This window comes from Purpureocillium lilacinum (assembly GCF_023168085.1).
Source record: "Purpureocillium lilacinum CBS 284.36 DNA, scaffold_5, whole genome shotgun sequence".
Taxonomy (NCBI): domain Eukaryota; kingdom Fungi; phylum Ascomycota; class Sordariomycetes; order Hypocreales; family Ophiocordycipitaceae; genus Purpureocillium; species Purpureocillium lilacinum.
In genome coordinates this window covers 3,340,164-3,365,631 of record NW_027072115.1, presented here as the reverse complement: position 1 = coordinate 3,365,631, position 25,468 = coordinate 3,340,164, and the positions used below count along the sequence as shown (strand labels likewise).

Sequence of the window (25,468 nt, the reverse complement as noted above, 5' to 3'; positions counted from 1 at the left end):
GACCGATCCGCAGCCATGGGCCTCCACAATCCTCTCCCGTCGTCCGTCAAGTGTACGTCTGCTCGCCCGCATCATCCACGCCCTCCCGGCTCACGGCCAGCTTGCAGAAAGCCACAACTCTACAATGCTAACTCGTATACTCCTTAGCGGAATGCAAAAAGTGCGGCAAGATCCTCGCCTCGTTCGTCAACCCCCGCCAGGCTTTCGGCCCCGACAAGGTCATCCCGCCCTCGGTGCTCTCCAACGCAAAGGGCCTCGCGGTCATCACCATCCTCAAGGCCGGCTTCCTCGGCTCCGGTCGCATCGGTAGCGGCGTCGTCGTCGCCCGCCTCCCCGATGGCTCTTGGAGCGCCCCGAGCGCCATCGCCCTCGGCGGCGCCGGCTTCGGCGGACAGATCGGCTTCGAGCTCGCCGATTTCGTCTTCGTCCTCAACGATACCAACGCCGTCAAGACGTTTGCCCAGGCCGGCTCCCTGACGCTCGGCGGCAACGTCTCCCTCGCCGCCGGTCCCGTCGGCCGCAACGCCGAGGCCGCCGGCGCCGCCTCCCTCAAGAGCGTCGCTGGCATCTTCAGCTACTCCAAGACGCGTGGCCTCTTCGCCGGCGTCTCCCTCGAGGGCTCCGCTATCATCGAGCGCCGCGACGCCAACGAGCAGCTCTACGGCACTCGCTATACTGCCCAACAAATCCTCACCGGCTCCGTCCACTCCCCGCCCGAGGCCCAATCCCTCATGGCCGTCCTCAACTCCCGCGCCTTCAGCGGCATGCGCGCCGGCTCCATGACTGACGACTCCATGTACAATGACATCCCTGTCTACGCGAGCGAGCACGACGACGTCGTCTGGGAGGGTCGCCGCGGCAGCGCCTACGGCGAGGGCGTCCAGCGCGACCGCTCCGGCTCCGGCTCCGGCTCCTTCGGCCGCCCCAGCCGCTCAAACACCTGGCAGGACGACGTCTACGACCGCCCCGCCGGCGGCGGCGGCTTCGGCGCCCCCTCCCGCTCCAACACCTTCAGCTCGACCCGCGACAATGACGGCTACGTCTACCGCGACAACGCGCCCACGACCGAGAAGAAGGTCGGGCCCGGGCGACCCGCCGCGCCGAAGCCCAACTTTGCCGCCAAGCAGGCCCTCAACAAGAACGAGGCTGTGGCACTCTTCAACTTTGACGCCGACCAGCCCGGCGACCTGGGCTTCAAGAAGGGCGAGGTCATAACTGTGCTGAAGAAGACGGACAGCGACAACGACTGGTGGTGAGTCTCCCTCCGCCTGCTCGAGGTGCCACGAAACTGCCCAATGCTAACTTCATTCGCAGGACCGGCATGATTGGTACGCGGCACGGCATATTCCCCAGCAACTACGTCAAGATGAAGGAGTGAGAGCGGCGGCACGAGGGCGACCTCTGGGCAGGGCATGCTGCCACGCACCACCAATGTCTTTTTCTTTGGGTACCTGTCATGATGATGAGGTTTATGTTGCAAACGGAGCAGGTTTGGTTCAGAACGTTGCCTAGACGATATCCCAGGGCGCTCGCGGCAGAATGCGCTCGCGCTCGAGGCGGGCAGATACAACTCGACATCGTACAAATATCCTCGCTTGAGTGTACATAAAATGCGTAACGACATGTCTATCATATGGGCGTGCATGGGCGCATCCCTGAAACGGCTTGCCGCCCGCAGCGCGTGTGACCAGGAGATGGCCAGAAAAATCCCTCCATCTCACGAGAAGGCAAGCTTGGACAGGCACACGTTGGCGCAGATGCTGCCCATCTCCCACCGCTCGCCGCCCCTGGCCAGCGCCTCGGCAAAATGCGTCAGCCACGCCGCCGCGCTGCACTTGCACACGGGCATGCCGTGGAGCGCGATGCTGCCGACCCCGTGTCGGACCCATTCATCCACCTCGGGGCCCGCCTCGGCCGCCCGCCGTCTGGCCCCGATATCCAAGGGTAGCCCCGGCGCGCAAGTGCAAACGTCAACCGTGTGGACGCTCCACGCCCAGAACACGGCTGCCGCGGCCGAGAGGGCCATGTACGCGACTGGGTCGGCGAGCTGCGGCTGCTGTTGCGGGTGTGATCGCAGGACGGCGCTGCTCTCTCGATACGTCCGCGAAACGTACATTGCCTGCAGGACGGCGGCGCGGCTGTCGGGGGAAATGGCCCATTCCTGGATTTGCAGGGCCTTTCGCTGCCACATGGGCGTCGGCGTGCTGGCACTCGTGTCGGGCTCCGACATCAGGGAAGGCGACATGCGCGCGATCTCGCGGACTGCCGGCAGGTCCGCGTACAGGTGCATGCCGAGGAGCCGATGCAGCATCCTCACCCTCGACATGGTCGAGTGGATGCGCTCGAGGACCCGCTCCCGCCACTTGGGGTCCGACGGCAGACCCTTGCCCGAGTAGGCCCTGAAGAGGAACTCGGTATACTGTCCGTGCAGCTCCGGCCGCTCCACGGCGTCCTCAATACCATCAAGCCGGCGCTCGTAAGCCTCGAGCTGGCGCGACACGACGGCCACCTTTGCAGCAACCGCCTCGCTGCGGTTCCGGCGCTGCTGCTGAAGCAGCCAGATGTCGCTCCAGGTACCCAGGAGACACAGCTGCACGTCCTCGATGAGGACCCCCTGTGGCGAGTGCTGCGGAGACGCAACATCCAGCGAGGCCATCTTATAGGCGCCTCGGTCCCAGGGCTCGTTCTCGTGCCGCGGGAAGAAAATGTGCAGCCCGTACGAGTTCCACATAGCAAACGTCGACGTCAGGCCCAGGTCGAGCTCCTCGCGCCGCAGCAGGGGCGGCTGGTTGCAGAAAAGGGAGAGGAATACGTCGATTTGGAGCGTGGCGACGGCGAACCTGTGCCGTATCAGCTCTGCCAGCTCGCCTGAGGGCCAGGAGGACGTACCGTTTCCAGCGCTCCATGGTAGTGAACACCCAGGGAACAAATGGGCCTGGGAAATGCGTGCTCCTCTCGCGGTCCTGCGCCTCAGAGCAGAAGCAATTGTTTTGCCGCAGCGCCGCGACGAGGAGACTGAGCAGGCGGCGTGCCCGCTTGATGCATGCTTCTCGCTGCGACATGTCAGCGGACGTTCCAGTGACGTGTCGAGGACACGAACCCCAGTCTCAAAGGCAAAGATGATGTTAAGAAGAGCGACCTGGTACGTCTCCAACGGCCAGGGACTGCTCGGGTCGTAAGTGTCGTTGGACTGCGTCGTTAGCTGGGTCCAAGGCCGGAGCCAGGCGCACTCACCAGTTCCTTGAAAGACTGCTCGACAAGCAAGTCGTGAATTCTCATTGTCAGCTCCTTGAGGCCGCGGTCGTAGTGGAGCCACGAGTTGATCATGACGATGGACGCAACCAGCAGGACCGGGTCCGTCGCCTGGTCAAACGAGGGGCCGTGCACAATCGGCCAACGGTTGTGAAAGGTGCTCAGGTACGACTCGGTGCAGGCGGTGAGCCAGGACTCGGGGACGGTCAGCGGCGACGGCAACTGTGTGGGCGCCGTGACGGAGCAGCGCGCCGCCGCGGCTCGCAGGATGGCCTGCAGGGCGGACCTCGTGGTAAAACCCTCGTGGTGGGAGCCATCCCGGTGGGCGGCTTCAGGGGCTGCGAGACTGAAGGGGCCGCTCGGCGGGGCCACGGGATCGGACGCGGTAGACGGCGGGGAGACGGTCGCGGACGTCGATGCCGAGGCGGACGTGAGTCCAGCCCGGTCAACTGGAGACCGTGAGCCGGACCCGGTGCGGGACGGCTGCGTCGACACCGAGGCGGTCTCCCTGCGTCCGTAGGTGCAGTCGACGCCCCTCTTGGCGCACAAGGAGCACTGCTTGCCGCCGTCGCACCTCGTCTTGTTGGCGTGGCAGGTGTCACAAGCCCGCCCCCGGCGCGAGTCCGGGACGGCGGCGGCCGAGCCGTGGATGGCGGCATGACGACGGAGGAGGTCGCTGCACGGTGTCAGCGTGAGCGCTTCTGGAATGCTTCTAGAAGGGACAAGGGGTCGCGCGGGACAGAACCCGAGTGGGATGGCGTCGGCTGGGGTGTCACACTCACCTCCGGCTAAAGGAACGACCGCACACGATGCAGCTAAAGGTCGGGCCGCTGTGGGTTGCTTGATGGCGGCGGAGATGTTCCTTGCGGAGGAAGCTCTTGCCGCAGTCGCAGACGTGCCGGTCTGCCGCGGCCGGCGCGCGCGACATCATGGCGGCGAATCACGTTGCCGCGCGGGTTTGTGCTCTGTGTCGTCCTGCATCGTGCGTGTAAGCGGTTGGTCCCCGAGATTGAGCGTGACTGAGACAGCTGCGGGAGAGCCGACAACAGACGGCCGTGGGGCTGCCCGCTGCCACAACCGGTACCGCTACCGCTGCACGACTGCCGGCCTGAAGACGAGCTAGCAGGCCGACTACCAACGGATCGCGGCTGCGGCTGCACCGGATATGATGTGCAGGCATCGCGGGCGGCGTGGGCGGCCCGGTGGGCGGCGCGGGCGCGGGCGTGTGGGATGCGACGACACCACCGGGCGCCGCAAATACTTGCACTTACACGTATTAATTCCGTACGCCGACCCCGGCTCGCTGCAGCAGCTGGCTCGTCACCCGGGCGCTCGTAACAAGATTACGCAGCAGAGTCCGAGGACACGGCTCGAGGAGAAATGATGGGCAAAGTCGTCGGAGTCCATGGAGCCGGCAGAAGATGTGGGATGATAAGTTGACACGTTTGAGGGCGATGCCTCGAGCCGGCCGTCGTGGGAGCTTGGTAATCGCCGCTGTGGAAGGAGCGACCGTGGTGGTTTGCCTCACTTAAAAATTCGGCCGATCCCACATCCCATTTTGCTGATCCCACTCGACGCCGACGTTGGGTCCCACACCTCCCCAGCACTTGGCCAGTCGGAACGCGAGCGCGTGTGCCAGCCCACAAAAGCCGATTTCCGAGTCGGTGGCTTTGATTTGGGTGGAGTCGTGCTGTCCTCCCGTCTTCATCCTCTGCCCTGTCTGGAGCATGGCGACAGGGGCCGGCCGAACCAAGCAGTATCTGCCGCCCGCCATTCAGTCGTTTCACAAGAGTCGGAGATACCCATCGCTTCCTGGCTCCAAGGACTTGGCCCGGCTCTTTAGTCAGGCGGGCCATGTCACCATTTCTGGCGGCGTCAACATTAACCCGTCCTTAGAAAGCACCTGATGACGACCTCTGTTCCGCGGACCACGACCCCTCGCCATTGTCCCCCGCGATGTCGCCGATGCAAGGGCATGGAGATCGACAGGTTGCGCCAGAAAGGCGTGATCGAGGCTCGTCAGGTGTTCGAGATGCGCCCAAGACGCAAGTATTTAAGCCGCCCGTGGCTAGGCACGTTGCAATTGATCACAACACGACATCTCAGCAGCACAGCTCTGTCTCACACCGCGCATTCATCTCATCAGGCATCTCATCGCCGCGATAGAATCAGGTCAATAGTCCATCTACCCATCTAGACGCATATACACCACCCGGGCATCCATCAACATGTCCGCCATCAAGAACGTCGCCCTCATCGGTGCCGCTGGCGGCCTCGGCCCCACCGTCCTCAACAAGGTCGTCGCCTCGGGCGTCTTTACCGTCACCGTCCTCCGCCGTGAGGGCTCCAAATCGACGTACCCCGCAGGCATCACCGTCGTCGACGTCGACTTTGAGTCCCCCGATGCCCTCAAGGCCGCCCTTGCCGGCCAGGACGCCGTCATTTCTCTCGTCGGCGTCCCCGGCCTGGCCGCCCAGACGCAGGTCATCGACGCCGCCATCGCCGCTGGCGTGAAGCGCTTCATCCCCTCCGACTTCGGTTCAGACCTCGACAACCCGCTGGCCCGCAAGCTACCCGTATTCGCCCACAAGGTCCAGGTTGCCGACTACCTCGCCGAAAAGTCCCGCGAGACGGCACTCACGTACACCCTCGTCAGCAACGCCGCCTTCCTGGACTGGGGCCTGGAGAGGCACTTTCTGCTCAACACCGCCGACTACAAGCCCGCGCTGTACGACGGCGGTAACACAATCTTCAGCGCCACCACCCTCGACTCTGTTGGCGACGCCGTCGTCAGTATCCTCAAGCACCCCGAGGAGACGAAGAACCGCCGCGTCTACATCGAGAACATCAAGATCTCCCAGAACCGCCTGCTCGCCCTGGCCCAGCAGGTCGCCCCTGGCAAGCCCTGGCTCCCGCAGCAGGTCAGTATCGACGCCATTGTCAAGGAAGCCGACGAGAAGCTGGCAAAGGGCGACTATGCGCCCGAGAACTTTATCCCGTACCTCTTCCGCGCGCTGAACGACCCGGCCTACGGCCCTAGCTTCCAGAAGACGGACAACGAGCTGCTGGGGATCAAGAGCGTGGACGAGAACTATGTCATCGAACTCTTCAAGAGGATAATCAAGCAGTAGTCCATGTCATATAGCTAATGATTACGAGTACATGATTACCGCTTCACTGCTGGCGACAACTTGAAGTCCTCCTAATCACAAATGCACAGACTATGCTGGCACACCTCCCTCTCCTCACCAACCGGACCCGCGAGTTCCACAACGCCGCATAGGGTCTCCCCATCGTCTAAATACACTACAAACGTCCCTTTCGTTCGTGGGGTCGGACCATTCTTAGGGAAGATTGCGCCACTTGGATTGACCGGAAAGGAGAGCTGCCTGACTGTCGTCGCGCTGCAACGTTCGGCGCCCTGGAAGTAAATCAACTCACTGCTGGCTCGCGGGTAACTAGCGCCATCAGCATAACCTGCGTGCTCTACTCAAAACATGAAACGCAGCATACCCGGAGCGTCCGGGAGTGGTACCGCCTGCTTTCATGGCCGCCACAGCGTAGCCGTCACAGATGGGCGTTCCCGGGATTCGCGGGCATTCATAGCATGCCGGCTTCCTGCCATTACCTCGAATATTTTAAGTATCGCACCGAGTTCGAAGCATGAGCTTACCGCGGTCTTGGTTAAGACCGAAAGTATGAGAGCGGCTGTCAAGCGCATCATGGCTACCGAGTTGACAGGGATATTGAGGAGTACGTGGACAGTGACTGACGAGCAATGGTCTTTATGCACAGCCAGAGCAGTTCGTCACATATCACAGACGGCCACTTACCCCTCAACGCAAACATATTGACTTCGTGCCCAGATTACAACGTCGAAGTGGGTTGGTAGGCAACAATCACGGGCAATCTCTGACAGGTCGCTGTCACGTCGCACAAGGGGAGGCTAGACCTGTCGCGCATTTACACTCACAAAGTACATGTACGAAGCACTTTACTCTTCAACGCAGGCCTACAGCAGAGGGATACAGGAACCGGCTCATGGCAGTGGTGACATATTTGACCTCGTACAATCCCTGAGATCATTCATACACAGCAGTGACGTTACTTTCCTCGGCCTTTCTAGGCCGCGAAATAGTCGCACCCGCGATAGCGCTCGCACTGGCAAATTGTGGGCCATTTTGGCCGCGGCAGGTGCGTCATGACGCCGCACAACGACTTCCCATCCTCCGTGTACACAGCGCGCGTCCCGTACCTCGCCCACCAGGCCTCCTCGCCGCCGTTCTTAGGGAACACCGTGCCGTTCTCGTGGACTGGGTACTGGAGCAGAGTAAGCCGCCCGTCGAAGCAGCGATGGTCGGCTTCGTTGCTGAAAATCACGGGTTCCTCGTCCTCGATTGCTTGGTTCTGGAATGTTGCTGGCCACCTGGGCACGTGAGTGAGCGTGAGTGTCTGTCTCCGGCAGATATCCAGGGAGGTAGGAGGTACCCCGAGCGACCTGCGCTGATGCCCCCCGCGATCATGGCCGCGGTGGCATCCTCGTCGCGGATGGTGATGACTCCAGAGTCTTGGGGACATTTGTAAACGCCAGCCTAACCTACGTCAGCGGCCAATGCCATGGATAGGGGTTTGAGCGTCGTCTTACCACAGACGTGGCGAGGAGCACGATCACCAGATTGCGAAGCATGTTGAGTCGAATGCAGAGATCCATGATGAATATTCCGTCGGTGGCATGAGCTCTTCTCTTATACTCACGCCGACACGTTAATGATTCATCGACTTGCAATTTGGACAACACTCCGGTGAGAGTAAGTGACGCATTCGCAGCGGCGCATATGCAGTCAGTTCTAAAAAGTATATTTTAAAATCAACCACTTGCCGGCGTCTAGTTTGTCGGCTCTCAATGGCTGTCATCCCTTCGAGCCCTGAACTCGGTGGTCTGGGCGGTTGGTGGCACGTCGCACTGCAGAGATCCTACTCTTCATAGCTGATTCGCTCGTGCCCACGGCCTGCAGGTTACGCGGTCTGACTGGTGCAGGCCCAACAAGCTGCTGTATTTGACCGGAGCACGTGTGCAGACGATCAAGCTCTGCGAAGGATATCATGACTTGCATAAGGTTTCGCGAGCATGATTCATGATCCGAGCCAACCCCAGGGGAAGACGTGCACCAGTCCCTCTCAAGGCGATCGTTGTATCACAGAGCAGTCATCAGGAACTTTTGAGTGCGTTACCGCGCGATCGTGCCGCGTATATGCATTTTGTATGAGTTAAGTCTAAATACAACAGGTTGTATCAAGAAGAATACCGCTCAGGATGACCCGAGCTCACACCGATCTATTATCCACCAATTGTACACGGAGGCCGAGGACCCATCGCTTAGAGGACGCGGTTGAGCGAGCACTGGGCGTTGACGTCCAGGTTGACCAGGCCAGACTGGAGAATGTGTTAGCTACTGGATGCTGAGAGAAGAGTGTATCGCTTACCTGCTGGACATCGTCGTGCGAGCAGCAGTAGACGTCGCCGGCGGCGCAGTTCTCGCCCAGAGCACCGGGCAGGACGTTGCCGAGGGTGATGAGGCCACCGTTGCCCTGGCCAGAGCAGACGACGGTCTGCTTGGAGGCGCAGACGTTGCCGGCCTCGTTCTCCTGGTGGCCACCGTGGCCGCCGGGGAGGGCGAAGGCAGTGGCGGCAAGGGCAAGGATAGCGGTGATGTACTGCATTTTGAAGGTTGGTGGTGGGGATTGGAGAATCCGAAGAAGTTGGTATTAAAGAGTGGTGGTTGGGAGTTGAGCTGAAAGCTTGTAGTGGATGATGAGGCTTGTTGGTGATGAGGAGAGAGAAATGTTGAGCAGGATGAAGCCTTCCTTATATACCTGGTGAGCTGCCTGCGAGTTGACTCTTTTCGACTCGGTCGTGTCAACAAAACACAGAGATCGCCGACTTCTCTCCTGCTGCTGCACGCAAAAGGAGATGATGGACGAGTCGCCCTGCCCAGGGCCGCAGCCATGTCTCTGAGCTGCCGCTCACCACGATGCCCACCGACGACCTCCGCCGGCCCCAATCACGGGGCGTCGCCCCCGGGCGGCGGTGCTCGGGACGTCGTCGGGCTGAGACAGCCCAGGCGGCAGACGGGCGCCCTAGCTGGGATGCTGGGCAGCGCGGTGCTCGACGACCCGTCGGCGGACAAGCAGGGAGGCGACGAGCCGCGTCGGGGAGATGAGGCCTGTCTGAGCGGCGAGGCTGCGGCGACGTCAAGCGCAGCCGCGAGGGTTGGGAAAAAGAAAGGCGCGAGAAGGAAAGCCGAGACAGCCAATACAACAGTGTGCTGGGTTTTGCATTGTCCCCTTGTCCTTACGTTGGGTTTTTTTCGCAGTTGTCTCACTCAGGAGTCAGGACTCAGCCAGCGCGAGGTGTCTCGGTGGCTGCTGGTCGGCCTAGATGCTCCTTGTTATGGATATAGCTGCAAGACCGACTGCATGACTAACGGCAGCTATCAGCATCTGGTCTGTTCGGGTGCCGCGATCGCCCTTCGTGCAACGTGCAGCGCGTGCTCTCTCCGCAGTCAGACAGGCACCCGACTTAACGCAGATGGCTCTGTCCGTCGCCCTCACGGTCCACGGGGCGGCGCACCCTGCATACGGGCACGCAGGTACGAGCACCACCAGCTCAGCCATCGCTCCCTCTCAGGTACACACTGCGCCGCCCTAACTCCCCACACCATCTCGCCCCGTCCCGCCGCCACCCGCCCCGTTCATCTTGCTCCCTGCGCAGCGTCTACCTATCCAGCGACACGGCAGATTAGTCTCCTCGAAGAGCGACGTCCCGAAGCAAAACTAGGGGCCCGAAGCAATAGCTTCCTCTAGGCTGTATCAACAACCCCACGACAACCCGTCCCGGCCGCCCGTCGACGGGCTCATTACGGCCAAAGTCCAGCGGCGCCGCCTCCATGCAAGCCCACGAGCAGATCGACGTTGACATGGCGGCTCTCGTGGCGCGCGGTTGGACGCCTTGGCCTGTCATCAAGATCCGTTGCGCCAGGACCACCGCATCGGTCTGCAGGAGATCTCTGCCGCCCCACAAGATCCCCAGCTGCCGAGCACATCGTACGTAAACATGGCGAAGCGAGGGGACACAATGCATTGAGCAACCCAAGACTGTCTGTGACGACCTCTGACCACTCGCGTCCATGCGATCGGCCCCCAGCCAGAGACAACAACATTGACACTGCCGACGGACAGTTCAATTTCGTCGTCCGCATCTCCGTCCCTGGCAACATCGACAACGAAAGACACGGCTGAGTCGACCCTTGCCGCTCCCTTGACCTCCAGCGGGCCCAAGCTCCTCCTCCCGGCTGCCGTGTCCCCCAACCTCAACTGATTTTATGCGAGCTGAGAGCGGTTTGAGATGGGAACCGATCGAGGCGCTACGCCGAAGAAAGCGTTGCTTTGGTCGCGGCCTATACTCTCACAACGCCCGTAATGAATCCCAGACCCGTCAATGCAACACCGTGGCGCGGCACAGCATAGCAGGCTCCGCGAGAGGTCCACGTCCGTGCTCAGCGGCACCCATGAGCTGACGGAGCCAAAAGTCTCTACGCATGCCCTGCAGGCGCTCCAAGTAGAACCGCACGCATAGGCCCTTGTCGCATCCCCGGGACACGTCCGCCTCGTATTGGTCGAGGAGAGCAAAAGTCATTGTACACACGCGGCGAACGACACTGGGCTCGGCGACCACCACCGTCGTGGCCGGCTCAAGGGGGCTGGGCTCGAATCCGCCGTCACCACCGCCCGGCTGATCCGCCACAACCGAGGGCGGTGTGCTCAACATTTTGGCTGCCCTTGCTGGGTTCTTTCGACTTGCCACTCTTGCCTGGCTCTGCTTTTTGTTTACGGGCTGCTTGCGCTTGCGCACTCGCTCTGCGCTTTCCGTAGGTTTGGGCAGACGCTGCGTCGAGGCCTTTTTGCGTTGGGGCTTCACTGCAGACTTGGTTGCTGCGGCTCGCACAAACGGGAGATCACGTCGTTCCGGCATTGTATCTTGTGACTCGTGAGATGAGACTGAAGCGTTTCGCTGCGGCTCGAGGCTAGGCGCAGAGGGCATCCCGCCGCCAGCTGACGCCTCACTGGAGGCGTAGCTGCCGTGCGACCCAAACGACGACGACGGCTCTGGGAAAGACGGCGAGGCCATCGACATTGACATGGACCGCGGTGGTTGCGCCCAGTTGTCCAGCACAGGGCTGAGATGCCGCCGCTGTGAGCCCGCATCGTCTGGCGAGAACGAGTTTCGCAGCGGCGATCCCACGGGTGGTCGATACAGCTCGCTCTGCTTGGAGGCGAACAGGTTATATGGACTGAAGCGCTGAACCGCCGTCTCAGACTGCATATGGTTCGTTAGCGGAGCCGCGTATGCACTTTGCGGTCCAAATATGCGCGCGTCTAGTGTTCCGGCCTGTGATACACCCGGGGACGCGGGGTTGACTGGGGAAGACGGGGCCAGGTCGTGTGACGCGGAGCCAACCGTGTCTATGCCGGGAATGAGCGTAATAGACGACAAGCGAGGGCCCGGAACGAAGCCGGCCGAGAAGTGGTCCAATAGTAAGCTCTGAGTGCTCTCTGCATCTTCTGTGACCGGGAAGCCGAGCCTGCTGAGAGTATGCGCGGCGAGTTCGAGGTCTCGGCCGGCATCGAAAAAGGCCCTGACCTCGTAGCCTTGCTGCGAGATCCTGACGGTCAGGGCTTGGAAGTGGCGGGCGACCGTGATCGCGCCCACACCGGGGGACAGGAGATCCGAAAGCGTAATAGACATCTGCCGGTCAGCTCAGTCAGCCCCATGGTCATGGCCGCTTACCACCGTCCGGAGACCGGCATTGACCACAAGGAGGAGCTTGTCACTCGACTCAGTCCTGTCGTGCTTGATGGTGAGAGTCAGAGACGTGGCCGTGGTGCCCACACCGTAGACTCGAACTTTCGCGTCGCCCTGGACTTCCAGTCGCTTGAGCGGACAGTCGGAGACTGGCGTAAGTGGTTGTGTCATGTCGCTGCTCCGTGACTTGCACGTTAATATGTGAGTCGGTTATTCATGAGCGAACATATAGGCATCTCGATAATTGGCCTTGGTCTAGGGTGGCAGCGTGTCCAAGGGGCGATTGGCGGCGCGAGGTCACGTGCAGATAAGATGCGAGGACTTGGCCCATTTTCCAGGGCGGACGCGCTGCTCAACCAAGCTTGTGCGACAGGAACAGCGAGCGCAGCGAGGATCGAGAAACAATCCCCATCCGGACGACACCTCAACTTGCGAAGAGCGGCAGCTGCACCGATCAATCGGACATTGAGCCATCCACGCGACTGATCTCTGCGCGGGCGCGACAACGCGCAGGGAGGGAGACGAGCGCAGCGGCGCAGCGAGGCGAGTCGCGACGCCCTCATCGAAGCGACAAGTCGGGACGAGAACCGCGAGACGGCCAGAGTGCCAGTATAGTGTCGAAAAATACAAACCGCAGCGGCAGCCGAGATGACGTCGACGCCGCAGGAGGTGCAGCTGCACACCATCGAGCGGACGCCCGAGTACGAGGACTTCATGACGCGGCTCCGCGAGTACCATGCGAAGCGCGGTACAACGCTGGACCCGGAGCCCAAGGTGGGCATGATTCACCTGGACCTGTACAAGGTGTTCAACCACATTGTGGCCAACGGCGGCTACGACAAGGTCTCGGAGGAGAAGCTGGCGTGGCGGCGGATGGCGGCCGAGCTGGGCCTCTTCTCCAACAACGAGGCCTCGACCGCCTTCTCGCTCAAGGAAAAGTTCTACAAGAACCTGGCGGCGTTTGAGATCAGCACCGTTCACGGCAAGGAGCCGCCGCCCAAGGACATCCTTGAGGACGTGACGGCCAAGGGCGCCAACCTGCTGACGCGCACGCGCGACAACTTCCGGGGGAAGCGCGACAGCAACGTCAACGCGACCGACTCGGCGGCGTCGGGCGACGACGGGACCCCCACGCGCGAGCGGTCGGCCGCCGACATACCCGTCTCGAGCGCGCGGGCATCAAGGGGCCTGCGGGAGGCGCCGCCGCAGAGGGTCATCTTTCAACCAGACACGGGGCCGACTAGGACTACGCGCCAGGCTTCAAGCCAGCACCCGTCGCACGCCTCTCCTGCAAACAACCACTCACAAACACCACAACACCACCCGGGAATGCAGCAGCCGATGCCTCACGGCGGCGGGCCCGGCCGCGGCCCGTCCATCATGCACCACCCTCCCAACGCCGACAACACCTCGCAGATGGTCCTGTCGTACCAGCCCAAGCAGGCCAAGGCTATCCAGCTCCGCGCCGTGGCGACCCCTAGCAGCGCGCCGAGCGAGTTTCCCAGGCAGCGGCTGCCGCACCGGCCAGCGCCCATCGATCCGGCCAACAGGCAGCCGATGTTGCCAGGCAGTAAGTGAACCCCTTTCATCGATCATGCGCGCATCGCAAGATGGCATTGTGCTTACATTGACGCGCAGCTGGCTTCGACGGCCCCAACATCTACACGCGCTGTCTAAACGCGTTGCGGTCCGGAATCCCCGCCGAGCAGGCGTTTGGCCTCAACCACCTAGTCAAAATATCCTTTGAGCGGGGCGACAAGTTTCGCTTCGACGCGTTCCCGGGCCTCGCCGAGGGCCTCGTCGACAAGGCGCTCGAGGTGGGCAACCTCCACTACCACGTCGACTGGAAGGTTGTGTGGGATGCGTCCGCCGACACGGGCGACATTGGCTGCCTCGACGGCAACAACGGCACGCCGGACATCTTGGAGCGGATCGAGAGCCTCGTCGAGCGGGACGTGCCCGAGGCGCTGCAGACGGCCGAATACTCGGACAGGCTTGTGCTCGTGACCGAGGCGGTGCTGACGATGCGCAACATGGTGACGCTGCCCGAGAACGCCCACAACATGTCCGACTTTTACCCGCTCAAGGACCTCGTCTGCATCATCTTGCAGCTGCCGCCACGGGACCTCCTGGCCGAGCTCAAGCACATGGCGCTGGATATTGCCGAGCAGCTGACGCCGTTTGTCGTCCTCGACGGTGCCGACCCGCTCTACCGGTCGCTGCTGGCGCAGCTGGCGTCGGACGACCGCGGGACTATCCTGACGGCGCTGCGGGCGCTGGGCCGCATCTCTGTTAACCTCGAGGCGACCAACAAGCTCCCGGATGTGACGCCGGCCGTGTTGCGGCGGATCGCTGGCTGGTTGTTGCTCAATGACGATGAGCTCATCGATGCGTGCCTCGACTTCCTCTACCAGTACACAGCCGTTGCGCCCAACGTGGACCGGCTCATCCGCACGACGGTGCCTGAGAACCTCGTCGACCACCTGGTGCGCCTGCTTTCCCACGGGGCGCGCAAGATGCAGCGCGATCTCATCCTGCACCCGGAGCAGAAGCTGCCGTCGCGAGATGAGATTGCACCCGTGCCGGAGGACCTGCTGCAGGAGATGGTGCGGCTGGACGAGCCGGAGCGCGTGCACCGCTGGGTCAAGTGCTTCTTCGAGGAAGACAACGACTCATTTGTGACGCAGCTCGCAGCGTGGCAGGCGTACCAGTCGGCGTTTGTCGGCCCCCTCAAGTTGGCAGGCAAGCCCATGATTACCCCCGCCGACTTTATTCGCAACAGCACGTCCGTTTATAAGAACTCGAACGCGCAGGTGCTCCGCGAGCCCGGCGAGGCGCAGCAAAAGTTCATCATTCACGGCATCCGCGCGCGGCCACGGCCCCTGAGCGCCGACGGCGCCGAGTACGCGCGGTGCTACTGGGCGATGAACCCGGACAGGAAGAACGAAAAGTGCGGGCAGTTCTTCCTCAAGCCCGAGCAGATGTGGTCTCATATCCTGACGGCCCATCTCGGCGAGCAGCGGAACGAGGACGGCCAGTTCGACAACTCGGAAAAGGACTTCAAGTGCACATGGGCTGAGTGCTCCAAGTACGGCCGGCCGACCAGGCTGCACCTGCAGGACTTTGCGCGACACATCAACACGCACATCCTGTCGGTGCTGCCGAACAAGACGCGCGGGGGGGCGGCCCGACCGTCGTGGATAATTCCAGCCAAGACCATGGCGGTGACGTACGAGGAGACGGTGACAACGCGCGACGAGCGCAACCCCAATGCGCCTCTGCAGGCGGCAGGCATCCCGCTCAGCGCGGTGCTGGTGCTGCGCAACATTGCGCGCAACGTGGTCAAGACGGACGCCGAGGAGGAGCTCGTCAAGACGCAGAAGCGCGGCGGCGAGCGCGGCGGCTGGAACGAGAAGCTGTTCCGACCCGCGCAGCCGCGGCTGTTTGAAATTCTGGCCGAGAACAGGGCGCTGGTACGTTGCTGTCTTCTACGCCGCCAATGCTGAGGTCTACGATACTGACGGAATTTGCAGAGCCCCTACATCGCCTCTCTCCTGGATCTGATCCGGGTCGAGGCCGACGTCGACGAGGACGACGACTAACGCGAGAACGGGGAGTTTTAGTTTTGGGACCGGACATCGCTTTGGTGCACCGTGGGAGGGGCGCTTCTGCGCAGGCGTTTTGAGAGCTCTTGCTTGCCCAACGAGCTGACGGGATTACATGAACCATAATTAGAAGCGAATACACTGCTCGCTAGCCGTATGCTTGGTCGCGCTCGTGTTGCTGAAATGTACATGGGGGAGGCTTCCCAGGCTTCCCCTGTCAAGGCTGACTTTGTACGCTTGCTCGGCATGCAGAGTGCTGACGCCGCCTCGCAGCGAGTCGGGACGCGCCCTGGGATATGCATGTTGTACTTTGTACGACATGCAATGCTACCTGCCACGTACTACTTCGTACGTACGTTACGAAGTACGTAGTTGATATGTATGTGCGTGCAGTCTGCCGGTGACGCCGGCAGCGGGACAGGACATTGACGCCGCCGGGTCACGACTCTGGCCAGACGCGCACGCCCAGCGCATATGGAACGTGTGCCTTTCGTTCCCGCGCATGCGCTTCGCCGTCGCCGCTGCTGCTGGCTCACTGCCGGCCGGAGCTGAACCACCATCGACCCAGCGCAGCCAGCCATCAAACGGGTGCCAAGCCGGCCGCGAGCAGCGCGATGACGCCTGGCATGGCACCGCACCGCACCGCACCGCACAGGGCAGGCAGGCAGGCCGACAAGCAAGCAGTCTGCCGCGAGTGTCACGTCAGCCGGAAAGAAATACGTACGGAGACTGGACCAGCAACGGAACCTGGACCTGGTCCATGACGGTGCTGGATCCATGACGACGCCGTGCAGCGATAAGGCACCTGCATGGGGGCGCAGAGGAGGGGAGTCAAGCTTTGCGTGGATTGGATTGACGTCAAAAGAGAACACTTCACAGAACCAAATGACAGCATGGAAACAACGGCCGCCGGCGCTATGTACCAAATATGCGCCGGCGCCGCACATCGTTCGCACATCGTGCAGGATAATTCTGGGGCGCCGTCGCGACGAAAGCCGGGCTGCTGGGAAGACGATGTCACGGTGGAACGTCGAACGGCGTCGTCGTCGCCACGCCTCCAGCTCCTGCTCCTGGTCTTGGCCCCAGGCCCGCGGACATCCAAAGCTCTGGGGCTTCCGCAGCGCCTTCTAGAAGCCGCCGTGATCAACAGCCCTAGGCCTACCTAAGGAGAGGTCCCCTTCGACCCTGGGCGGCTGCTAAAGGTCAGGGCACTGAAGCGGCGTGGGCGGGCTGCGCGCCAAGCGGTGTGGCGCCCGCCCGGCAGCAGTGCGCCCACACACGTCTCTCGCTGTGGTGGAGAGAAAGTGGGATTGAACTGGCAGTTGAGAGCCAGGCAGCCGCAATTACTACCAAGGGGGAGGGTCTCCGGATGCAGATGTTGGTGGATGCCCCCCCGAACATCACATCCCATCACCAACTCAGGAGCAACACACACAGGCAAGCCCCGCGACCGCCCTGCAAGCGGGGTGGGGGGATGGATGGACTTGAGAAGGTGCGGTGGAGAGCTCTGGAGGGGCGCGCGCGATGGATGGATGGATGGAGCTTGCTGTCGAGGGAATACGTCTGCCTGGAGGCGGCGGACGACGGCGCTTTGGCGTCAATGGACCGGTATTGTTGGCGGACAGAGAGGCTTTTTCTTGCGTTTGCATTCGTACGTTCTGCCAGTCCGCACATGGCGTCTTGTCTCGAGATGGGCCGTTGGGCGGCGTCGGCAGAACGGCTTGAAGAGTTGCGTCCATCCATGCCATGTCATGGTGTGCTCTCCACCAGGGGGGGAGGGGGCCTGCAACGGACGGAAGAAAGAAAGCGAGCCGCGGCGCCGGCGAAGCGACGGATCGCAGGATGCCATCTCGCGACGTGTCGCTTGAGGATGTCGTGCAGCGAGTCCAGGAGCTGTCGGGCGCGTGGGCGAGTTGGCCGCCTCACGAGCAAGGGCCAGTTCCCCGGCTGATAAAATGTAAGCATGGGCATCATGAGATGCCCTCCGTGTTGTACAGTGTACAGCACACGCGCACAGCTCGAGGTACTCGCAGGGCCCTTGTCTGTACATACAACTCGAGACGGCACCAGTATAGTTCCCCGATGGCGGCGTCGGCCAGGCCAAGCCTGCAGCCCGCGCGTGTACCTGCCCGTCTGCTCAATCTCGCGCGGCCAGGCGAGCGAGATGAATCAATTGCAAAAGCACATCAGGCGCGGCGCCATCACGCAAGAACCAGCAGAAGCAGTGGCAGCACAGCCCACACACCGCAAGTCGCTCGCCTCTGCATCCCCAGTCCGTGGGTGTGCACACCCACCGTTTCGGACGGAGCCAAGATGCGGACCTGCACGGCCACGCAAGCGCCCGAGATTGCCGGGGGGAGCTCAGGCCCTCCCTCCTCCCGGGGGGCATGCGCCAGGCCAGGGGTGGAACGACAAGGCAGGGCAGGGCAGGGCGGTGTCGCCTTGGTCATTGTCCAACGCCAGAGCGGCATGGCGCTATTCTGGGCGGCCCGGGGGCGAGCGACGCTGGCGCCATTAAGGTTTTGGGGACGAGCTTGGCGACGAGACAATGGCGGCGCTGGGCATGGGGTCTTGGGAGACGGGGGATGGGGATCGAGGCGAAATGGCATCCGAACGTGCGATGCGCATTGCGGCGTTCCCCGTCGATTGATTGTCCCGGCTGGCTGCCGTGCCGTCAAGCTCAAGCTCTCGACGGCGTGCGTCTCCAAGGCGGCCAGGCTGCGACGCCCTGCGAAGCGCCAGCCGTCTCGTCTCCCGTTGCCAACGGATGGAACCTCTTGGGTGTGCCAGCGCGCACGTCTCGAGCAGGGATCCCGCCATGTAGTCCGTACGAGTAATACATTGCTGTATCAAAACGCAGAGGCCACGTCGTTGCAGACCAGGAGGGAGAGAAAAAGTCGACTGTCCACATGACCTCTGCGAGATTGGCCTCAGCGTCCTTGTATTTTTTTTTCGGTGAGCGCATCGGACCCCCCCGGCCAACACCCCGGCCCCCGGTCCACGCCTCCCGCGCTCCCCGGTGCCAACGCTGCGACGCCCAGCCCAGCGGGGGCCGTGTTTGACAGGATGCCAGGTGCGCGCGGACGGGGTCAATATCAATCAGTCCTGTGTTGCTTGCCGGGGCTCGCCTCGGATGCTGGGGTGCGGCGTGGGCGGGTGGCCCGTGTTCCGTACCGTGGATGCGTGGCGTGGCCGTGTCATTGAATAGGAGAGGCGCCTTTCCATTTGTCTTCGTGGAGCCGTTCCCGGCGGCTTGGGGCAAGGGGGCGTCGACTTTCTGGAAGTGGCCTGGAGACGCGGAGATTTGGCGCCGCCCGCTCCGCACCAGCTGCTGGTCGAGACTCACCCCGGACCGAAGAATCGGCTGGCTCCCAGGAATTCGGCTGCCTGGTGCAATGGGCATGCCGCAGCCAGCCCAGCGTTGCGAGAGAGCAGGGACGAGGGCAGACGGCTTGCAGACAATGCGGTGTGGTGTGCGCCGCCGACGCCACGGGTGTCTGGCTGGAGATGCAGCTCCTGGCGAGCTTGCTCGGATGTCCGAGACCGCATACGTAGTCTGTAGCACCAGGGAGCTTCATCGAAACGGTGCTCCTTCCGTTTCGCCTGCCATGACGCTGCATTACGGTGCCAGCGACGTGTGCCCGGTAAGCACGACGAAGAGACGAGATGCCGTCTCACGGCAGCTGCTGGCCACCTGTCGTGCCCTGCTGTCAGCAGAGATAGCAGCACGTAGCGGCGGGGGAAGGAATGCTGGAGCACTTCCACGTCCTCGACGGCAAGCTCCCCAGCTTCGAGCACGCGTCTCCGTGATGGACGCAGCCGGGCGCGTCGTGCGTGGCGGACGCGGGACGTCGACAGCGAGGGCGCCGGCCCAGATCTCGCACGATCGCATGCAGAGTAGATCTTGAACGCGACTCGTCACGCGCTCGCCTGCCTCCCTTCATTCAGGTTGCCGTGAGCGCCGCGTCGGGCAAGGCCGAGGCGGCGGGATGGCTCACTCCCGCGCGGCCCCGTCTGGGGATCGATCAATGGGCGGCGCGCGGGGGAACACGTGACGGCCCCAATGGCGGCTGCGGCGGCGGCGCGTCGCCGCATCGTGCTCGCTCGTGCGAACAAAGGGATGCCGTCGTGGGCCGGCGACTGCATGCGGCCACGATGCACTGCCGGCGTTGAGGCTCCACGGAACGGCAGTCCCAAAACGGTGGCCTGGGGTGGTGCCTGTCAGCTGTCTCGGCGCCCCACCCTGGCCGCCGTTACGGAACGCTGCCGTTTCTCGAGGGGAGCTGGGAGCTAGTCGGAGCCCTGTCGCCCTGGCACGGTGGTTCCATCGCTTCGCGGTTCCGCGTTCGGCGGCCAGCACACCAGTCCAGCACCCTCCGGCGCTGCAGTAGCGCCCTAGCGCCCAGCCATCCAGCCAGGTGCTGGATCTCGCACGCGGCCCCTGTCAATCGACCCCTGCCAGGCCCTGCGCGGTCCACCCGAAGGCGTGGGTTGGACCCCTGCGAGGGTGAGCTCACCACTGCCGCACCGACGCGCCAGCGCTGCGATGGCAAGATGGACACTGCAGGGCACCCCCCTGTCCCCTGCCGCCGCTGCAGCAGAGCCGCGCTGCGGGTGACGGGCGGCGACATGTCCGGGCGGGCACTTTGATGCATGTCTCTTGTTTCTTCACCTCGACGGCCAGCTGCTAAATTGGTTGCTTGCCTGATCCCTGCTGGCCCGATGCCGACAGGCCCCAACGCCAGCCATCCGCCGTGTATTCCATGCCACTCATTCACGGACTGATTGTCACTCTCGCTCGCTCCCCCGGCGCGGCGGCGACATCGGGGGGAGGCTATGGCGCTGCCGCTTTCCCAGCTGGAGGCCATGCCATGCCACCTCGAGCGTTGGCCGGGTTCACGTTCGCATTGCAAAGGGGTCATCTGACCTCTCGCGTAAGATGGTGCTCCACCACCTCGTTTCCAGTTTCGTACCAAGCACGGAGTACACGCGCTCGTACGTGCGGCGCGGCGGTGCGGTAGTCGTGCAGTCTGACCCTGCGGTCTGTACGAAGTAAGTAGGCTTCGAGTATAAAGGCGTGCGGCGTGGTGGTTCGGTTCGGGTTGGTCGTCGTCCTCCCTCCATCGCTCGCCCGACTCCCGCAAGGTTTCCGTCGTCACCTTGTGCTGCTGCGCCTGATCCCGTCCGAGACACTCTGCATTCCAGCCCGCCCTCCCGCTGCGCCAAGCACCCTGCAGGTCGGTCCATTGTTCGTTTGCGACGTCGGGGCACGCCTTGGCGGTGTCCCGATGCCCGCTGTGGTGTCCCGCGGGCGCCACCAGGCCGGTGCGGTGCGGTGCGAGCGATTGATTGATTGCTAACAAGCTGCTTGCAGACTGCAGCCATCGTTCGCTCTCCCTCCCGCCACCAACAGCCCTTCCATCGCTGCAAAAGCCCACTCGCTCCAGCGCCCGCTCCAGTCGCTCCAGTTTTGTGACGCGACGCCGACTCCGCGCCGACAGCAGGAGCGTCAGATCTGACTTGCCGTTTTCGCCACACCGACAGACCACGTTTTTCCATCCGGGTACGTACCTGGCCCTGCTTCTCAATTGCACTGCCGCCATCCCATTCTCCTCTCCGCTCCCGCGACCCTTCTCGCCCACGCCCACCCACCCACACCCACGCCCACCAGCAACCATGGCCACCCCCATCTCACGTCCGCGCCGCGATTCACAACCCCGCCGCCCTCCCTCCCTCCCTCCTGTTTTAGGCGCTTTCGGACTGAATGGACATGGCCGCCGCCGTGCCGCCGCCTTCTCCACGATGATGTGCTCGACGCCTTTGGCCCTGGCCCAGTTCGCTAACAAAAAGGAAGCAACCCGCCGCGCCTCTTCGTCGCCGTTGCTGCGTTCCCTCTTCTCTCGTCAACATCGTCACTCTCGTCTCGGCCTCGCCAATTGACCCTGACATAGACTCTCTCTGCCGCCTCAGCTGCATCGCGTCAAGCACATCTGCATTTGTCAGGCAATACCGCGGGCAGATCCCGAACCCACTCCGCCCTCCAGCTCGCGCCCATCAGCACCACCAAGACGAGAAAAAAAAAAGAGCTTCGCCTCTGCCAACACCAACAGCCCTGACACACCCGCCGGACTTCCCGCCACGCTACTCCTGCCAGGGCCCCAGCGCGACCCAGATTTAGCTCCCCACCGTGCAGAGCCTTCACCTCCACCATCTCGCAGTGATCTCCAGAGTTCTAGACTCCCCACTCTTTTTTGTGGCCTGCGCCCAGGTCCGTGTCGTCAACACCAAACGCTCAGGACCCTTATATACCGCCTCGACCGGTGTCCCTCAGCTCTCGGGTCTTGTCATTGTTCATTCATAGACTTGCTCAGAGATACCCCAAACCTCCTCGCTTCTTCCCTCTTCGCGTGTGTTTGACAGCCTTGGTCTTTCACAGCCTGCCAGTTACACACCCCACCTACACCACCTCTCTCACACACATCTCACACACAATACATCACACAATGTCTTTCGCCGCGCGAAACGCCCTGCGGCTGTCCCGCGCTGCGGCGCCCCGCGTCTCTGCCCGCGCCGCCGCCCCTCGCTTCTTCTCCGTCACCCGCGCCAACCGCGTCTCCGACACCCCCAACAAGAAGAGCGTCGTCCGCGAGAAGGAGGTGCCCGTCACCGTCTACGGCGCCGGCCACGGCGAGAAGCACACCGTCAACGTCCACGAGGACGCCGCCAAGGTCCCCTACGACTCCCCCGTCCCGCCGCCCGACCATGACGCCGTTCAGCCCCTCTCCCGCAAGACGTTCGAGGCCATGCCCTGGACGCTGCGCAACATGACCGTCTACGGCAAGACCATCATTGTCACGGGCGGTGCCCGCGGCCTCGGCAACCACATGGCCCGCGCCTGCGCCGAGGCTGGTGCTAAGGCCATCGTCATCTTCGACGCCAACCAGGAGCTGGGCGACGAGGCGGCGGCCGAGCTGCACGACAAGTCTGGCCTGCCTGTGTCCTTCTTCAAGGTGGATGTGCGCGACGGCGCCGCCATCAACGCTGCTGTCGATTCGGTCGTCGAGATGTATGGCGCTCCCGACGCGCTTGTCAACGCCGCGGGTATCGCCGACTCTAACATCAAGGCTGAGACGTACGACCCGGCCATGTTCCGCCGCCTCATCGACATCAACCTCACGGGCACCTTCCTCATGTCGCAGGCCGTCGGCCGCGCCATGATGGCCGCGGGCAAGCCCGGCAGCCTCGTGCTCGTCGCCTCCATGTCGGGCTCCATCGTCAACTACCCGCAGGAGCAGAGTTGCTACAACGCCTCCAAGGCCGGTGTCATCCAGTTCGCCAAGTCCATCGCCTCGGAGTGGGCCAAATACGGCATCCGCGTCAACTGCATCTCGCCCGGCTACATGGACACGGCCCTGAACCGCGTCCCCGCCCTCGAGGCTCAGAAGAAGATCTGGAAATCCCTGACGCCCCAGGACCGCCTCGGCGCCGTTGACGAGCTCAACGGCCTGTGCGTCTTCCTGGCCTCGGACTCGTCCAGCTTCATGACGGGCGCCAACGTCCTGATTGACGGCGGCTACTCGTGCTACTAGTTTCTACCCAGCACATTGTTGACTTCATTTCGCTTGGAGTTCCGGATTTGATTTCCATGGGGATGCCGCATTTGACGCTTCATGCTTTGAGCAAAACGGGTGACTGAGGACGGGGGATAAAGCGACCACACGGATCGCATAGACGATAGATGCCTCCCAGGTGGCGGAGAACCGGGATGGCGGCCTAGGTATGAATGAAAGGCATAATGTCCGCACAATCTGATTGAGCCCTCGGTACGTGCATGCATGACACGAAAATAGACGGTAGTATTCGGCACTTGATGCAAGAGCTGGGCACCGTTCCCCGCACCCAATGCCGTCCCGTATACCCCAAGGCATCATGCGGCTAAGTAGACATGTGGATGCGCAGACGACGCGACCAGTCGACGGCTGTGGTTGACTTGGGCTTGTCGATGGCTGGGCCGGTCCCTAGACGTCCACGCCACCTGCCACCTCCGTCGCCCGGTAGGAGGTGGGTCTCCCGCCAGACACGGCCCGGGAACAATGACCCGAATATCGGGGCAGACGCTTGAGACTCGACCGGTGGCTGCGCCGTAGGCATTTTAAAGCTCCCCTTCCCCCTTGGGGTCATTGTTGTTAAAGTACTTGAGGCGATGGGCAATCAATGAGAGGAGTTTGGTCACTTGCAAAGGGGAGCTTGGCGAGTTGGAGACTTGTCTCGCAGGGAGGTTGTCGTTACATGAGTAGTATTGATTCGCCGCTCGCCGACGGAGGTCTACTCGTAGCATCGATGACGCGGCAAGGGAGCGACACTTTGCGGGCCAAGACAATAGGAACAGCTCTAGCATCTCCTCGTGGGCATGACATTAGCATTTTCTTCACTCATCCGTCGTTGTGGCGCGTCACGCCGGTGGGACGTCCACCAACGCCCCGTCGATGAGACCGCTTCGGTGGTTCATATCCCTTACTTCTCCTCCCACTGCATCACAACTCGCCCTGATAATCGTCGTATAAGATATGACAGGTGCGAATAGCTCCGTCTCCTATGTGCCGTACTTGTAGTACGAGTCTAGACACCGGTACAGGAGGTAGAAGCCGCCACTGTGCTCCCCTGCGTTAGCTAGCTCTCTGTGTGCTGGAACCGCGAGGGGATGGAGGGGGATAGATAGAGGAGAGGGAAGAGACTTACATGGAGATGAGCAGCGCCACGATCAGGGGCGCCCGACTCGACGGTCTCTCGTAGTAATGATAGTACTCATCCATCGTGCTGAGCGGCCGCCGGCGTGTCTATTGGCGTGCGCGCGCGCGGACCCCACAGTCCACACTCCACGGTCCGAGGTGGTCGACGACGAGAGAGGCTACCGTCGTGATACGTGCATCTCGCGCCAAGCGGGCAGGCTGGCGTTGAGGATGGCAGCTGGCCGTCGACCTCAAAGTCGCGCGAACTGACGACACGCAGTGCCAGGGGTCCGGGGCAGGCGTGGCAGAGCGGGACATTTTATCCTTCGTCGCTCTTTGTTGGAGAGCATGTTGGTCTGCCCCGTCCCAGTCGCAACGGCAGGACCGGGGAGGCCCTCTTACGGGCAGGCCCGAACCGCACCGGATACGCAGCTGCGATGCCACGTCCACCCCTGACGGATGGATGGACGGAAGGCCGACGTCGTCACCTCCATAGTTCCCGCTGCTGAGCAAGCCGCTTCGAGACATGACATGACATCCCCTTCATGCATGCAAGTGTGTCCATTCCGTGGTACCTTGCTGAGTACATGGGTCACGCGGGGCAACATCATCGTCAGCTTCGGGCGGCTCACTGGTCTTAGTAATTGCACATGGCGACTCAGGCATCCTCCTCCGGGGGGTTCCGTGGACGCGGCAGCCCAGCAACGCGTCTTCGCTCATGTGGCAGGCAGGGTCGGCAGAGCCCACAACCGAAGACCTCTCCCCTGATGGCCGCGTCGCCGCGCGCGTGATTGGGCCTAGGACGCAAACGCTCAATGCTCAGTAGTAGAAACTCTGGACGCGTGGGCCAACATGGCGCATACCAACATTGCACGCACACTGGCTCCCCAACCCGGTCTGTCCCCGTCTCCCAGCCAGCATCAAGGCTGGGCCTCGTCGTACAGGTTCTCTCACGCTTCCCGGCCATCCCACTCCCCCGCGCGCTGGCAAAGGGAGGAGGCCCTGGTCCCCTTTCCTTT

The 25,468-nt window shown here is 62.5% G+C and overlaps 7 protein-coding genes across 7 annotated transcripts; 4 read left to right on the top strand and 3 right to left on the bottom strand.

Annotated features, from left to right (window-relative positions):
- Positions 1-15: 15 nt before the first annotated feature.
- Positions 16-1,378, top strand: PLICBS_007612 (uncharacterized protein; the record flags this gene model as incomplete). Its single annotated transcript, XM_018321067.1, has 3 exons — positions 16-52; positions 148-1,252; positions 1,315-1,378. 3 exons carry the CDS (start codon positions 16-18, stop codon positions 1,376-1,378), a joined length of 1,206 nt encoding a protein of 401 aa, XP_018180964.1.
- Positions 1,379-1,717: 339 nt separating this feature from the next.
- On the bottom strand, positions 1,718-4,183 carry PLICBS_007611 (uncharacterized protein; the record flags this gene model as incomplete). The annotated part of the gene is made up of 5 exons (XM_018321066.2): positions 1,718-2,840; positions 2,890-3,053; positions 3,101-3,190; positions 3,235-3,928; positions 4,035-4,183. 5 exons carry the CDS (start codon positions 4,181-4,183, stop codon positions 1,718-1,720), a joined length of 2,220 nt encoding a protein of 739 aa, XP_018180963.2.
- Positions 4,184-5,480: 1,297 nt separating this feature from the next.
- On the top strand, positions 5,481-6,383 carry PLICBS_007610 (uncharacterized protein; the record flags this gene model as incomplete). The annotated part of the gene is made up of 1 exon (XM_018321065.1): positions 5,481-6,383. One exon carries the CDS (start codon positions 5,481-5,483, stop codon positions 6,381-6,383), a length of 903 nt encoding a protein of 300 aa, XP_018180962.1.
- A 2,246-nt stretch (positions 6,384-8,629) lies between these two features.
- On the bottom strand, positions 8,630-8,973 carry PLICBS_007609 (uncharacterized protein; the record flags this gene model as incomplete). The annotated part of the gene is made up of 2 exons (XM_018321063.1): positions 8,630-8,686; positions 8,737-8,973. The coding sequence occupies 2 exons, from the start codon at positions 8,971-8,973 to the stop codon at positions 8,630-8,632; spliced, it is 294 nt and encodes a 97-aa protein (XP_018180960.1).
- Positions 8,974-10,747: 1,774 nt separating this feature from the next.
- PLICBS_007608 (uncharacterized protein) lies at positions 10,748-12,286 on the bottom strand (the record flags this gene model as incomplete). Its single annotated transcript, XM_018321062.2, has 2 exons — positions 10,748-12,058; positions 12,101-12,286. 2 exons carry the CDS (start codon positions 12,284-12,286, stop codon positions 10,748-10,750), a joined length of 1,497 nt encoding a protein of 498 aa, XP_018180959.2.
- A 477-nt stretch (positions 12,287-12,763) lies between these two features.
- Positions 12,764-15,717, top strand: PLICBS_007607 (chromatin structure-remodeling complex protein rsc9; the record flags this gene model as incomplete). Its single annotated transcript, XM_018321061.2, has 3 exons — positions 12,764-13,685; positions 13,754-15,588; positions 15,649-15,717. 3 exons carry the CDS (start codon positions 12,764-12,766, stop codon positions 15,715-15,717), a joined length of 2,826 nt encoding a protein of 941 aa, XP_018180958.2.
- Positions 15,718-22,223: 6,506 nt separating this feature from the next.
- Positions 22,224-23,309, top strand: PLICBS_007606 (uncharacterized protein; the record flags this gene model as incomplete). Its single annotated transcript, XM_018321057.2, has 1 exon — positions 22,224-23,309. The coding sequence occupies one exon, from the start codon at positions 22,224-22,226 to the stop codon at positions 23,307-23,309; it is 1,086 nt and encodes a 361-aa protein (XP_018180954.1).
- Between the last annotated feature and the right edge of the window lie 2,159 nt (positions 23,310-25,468).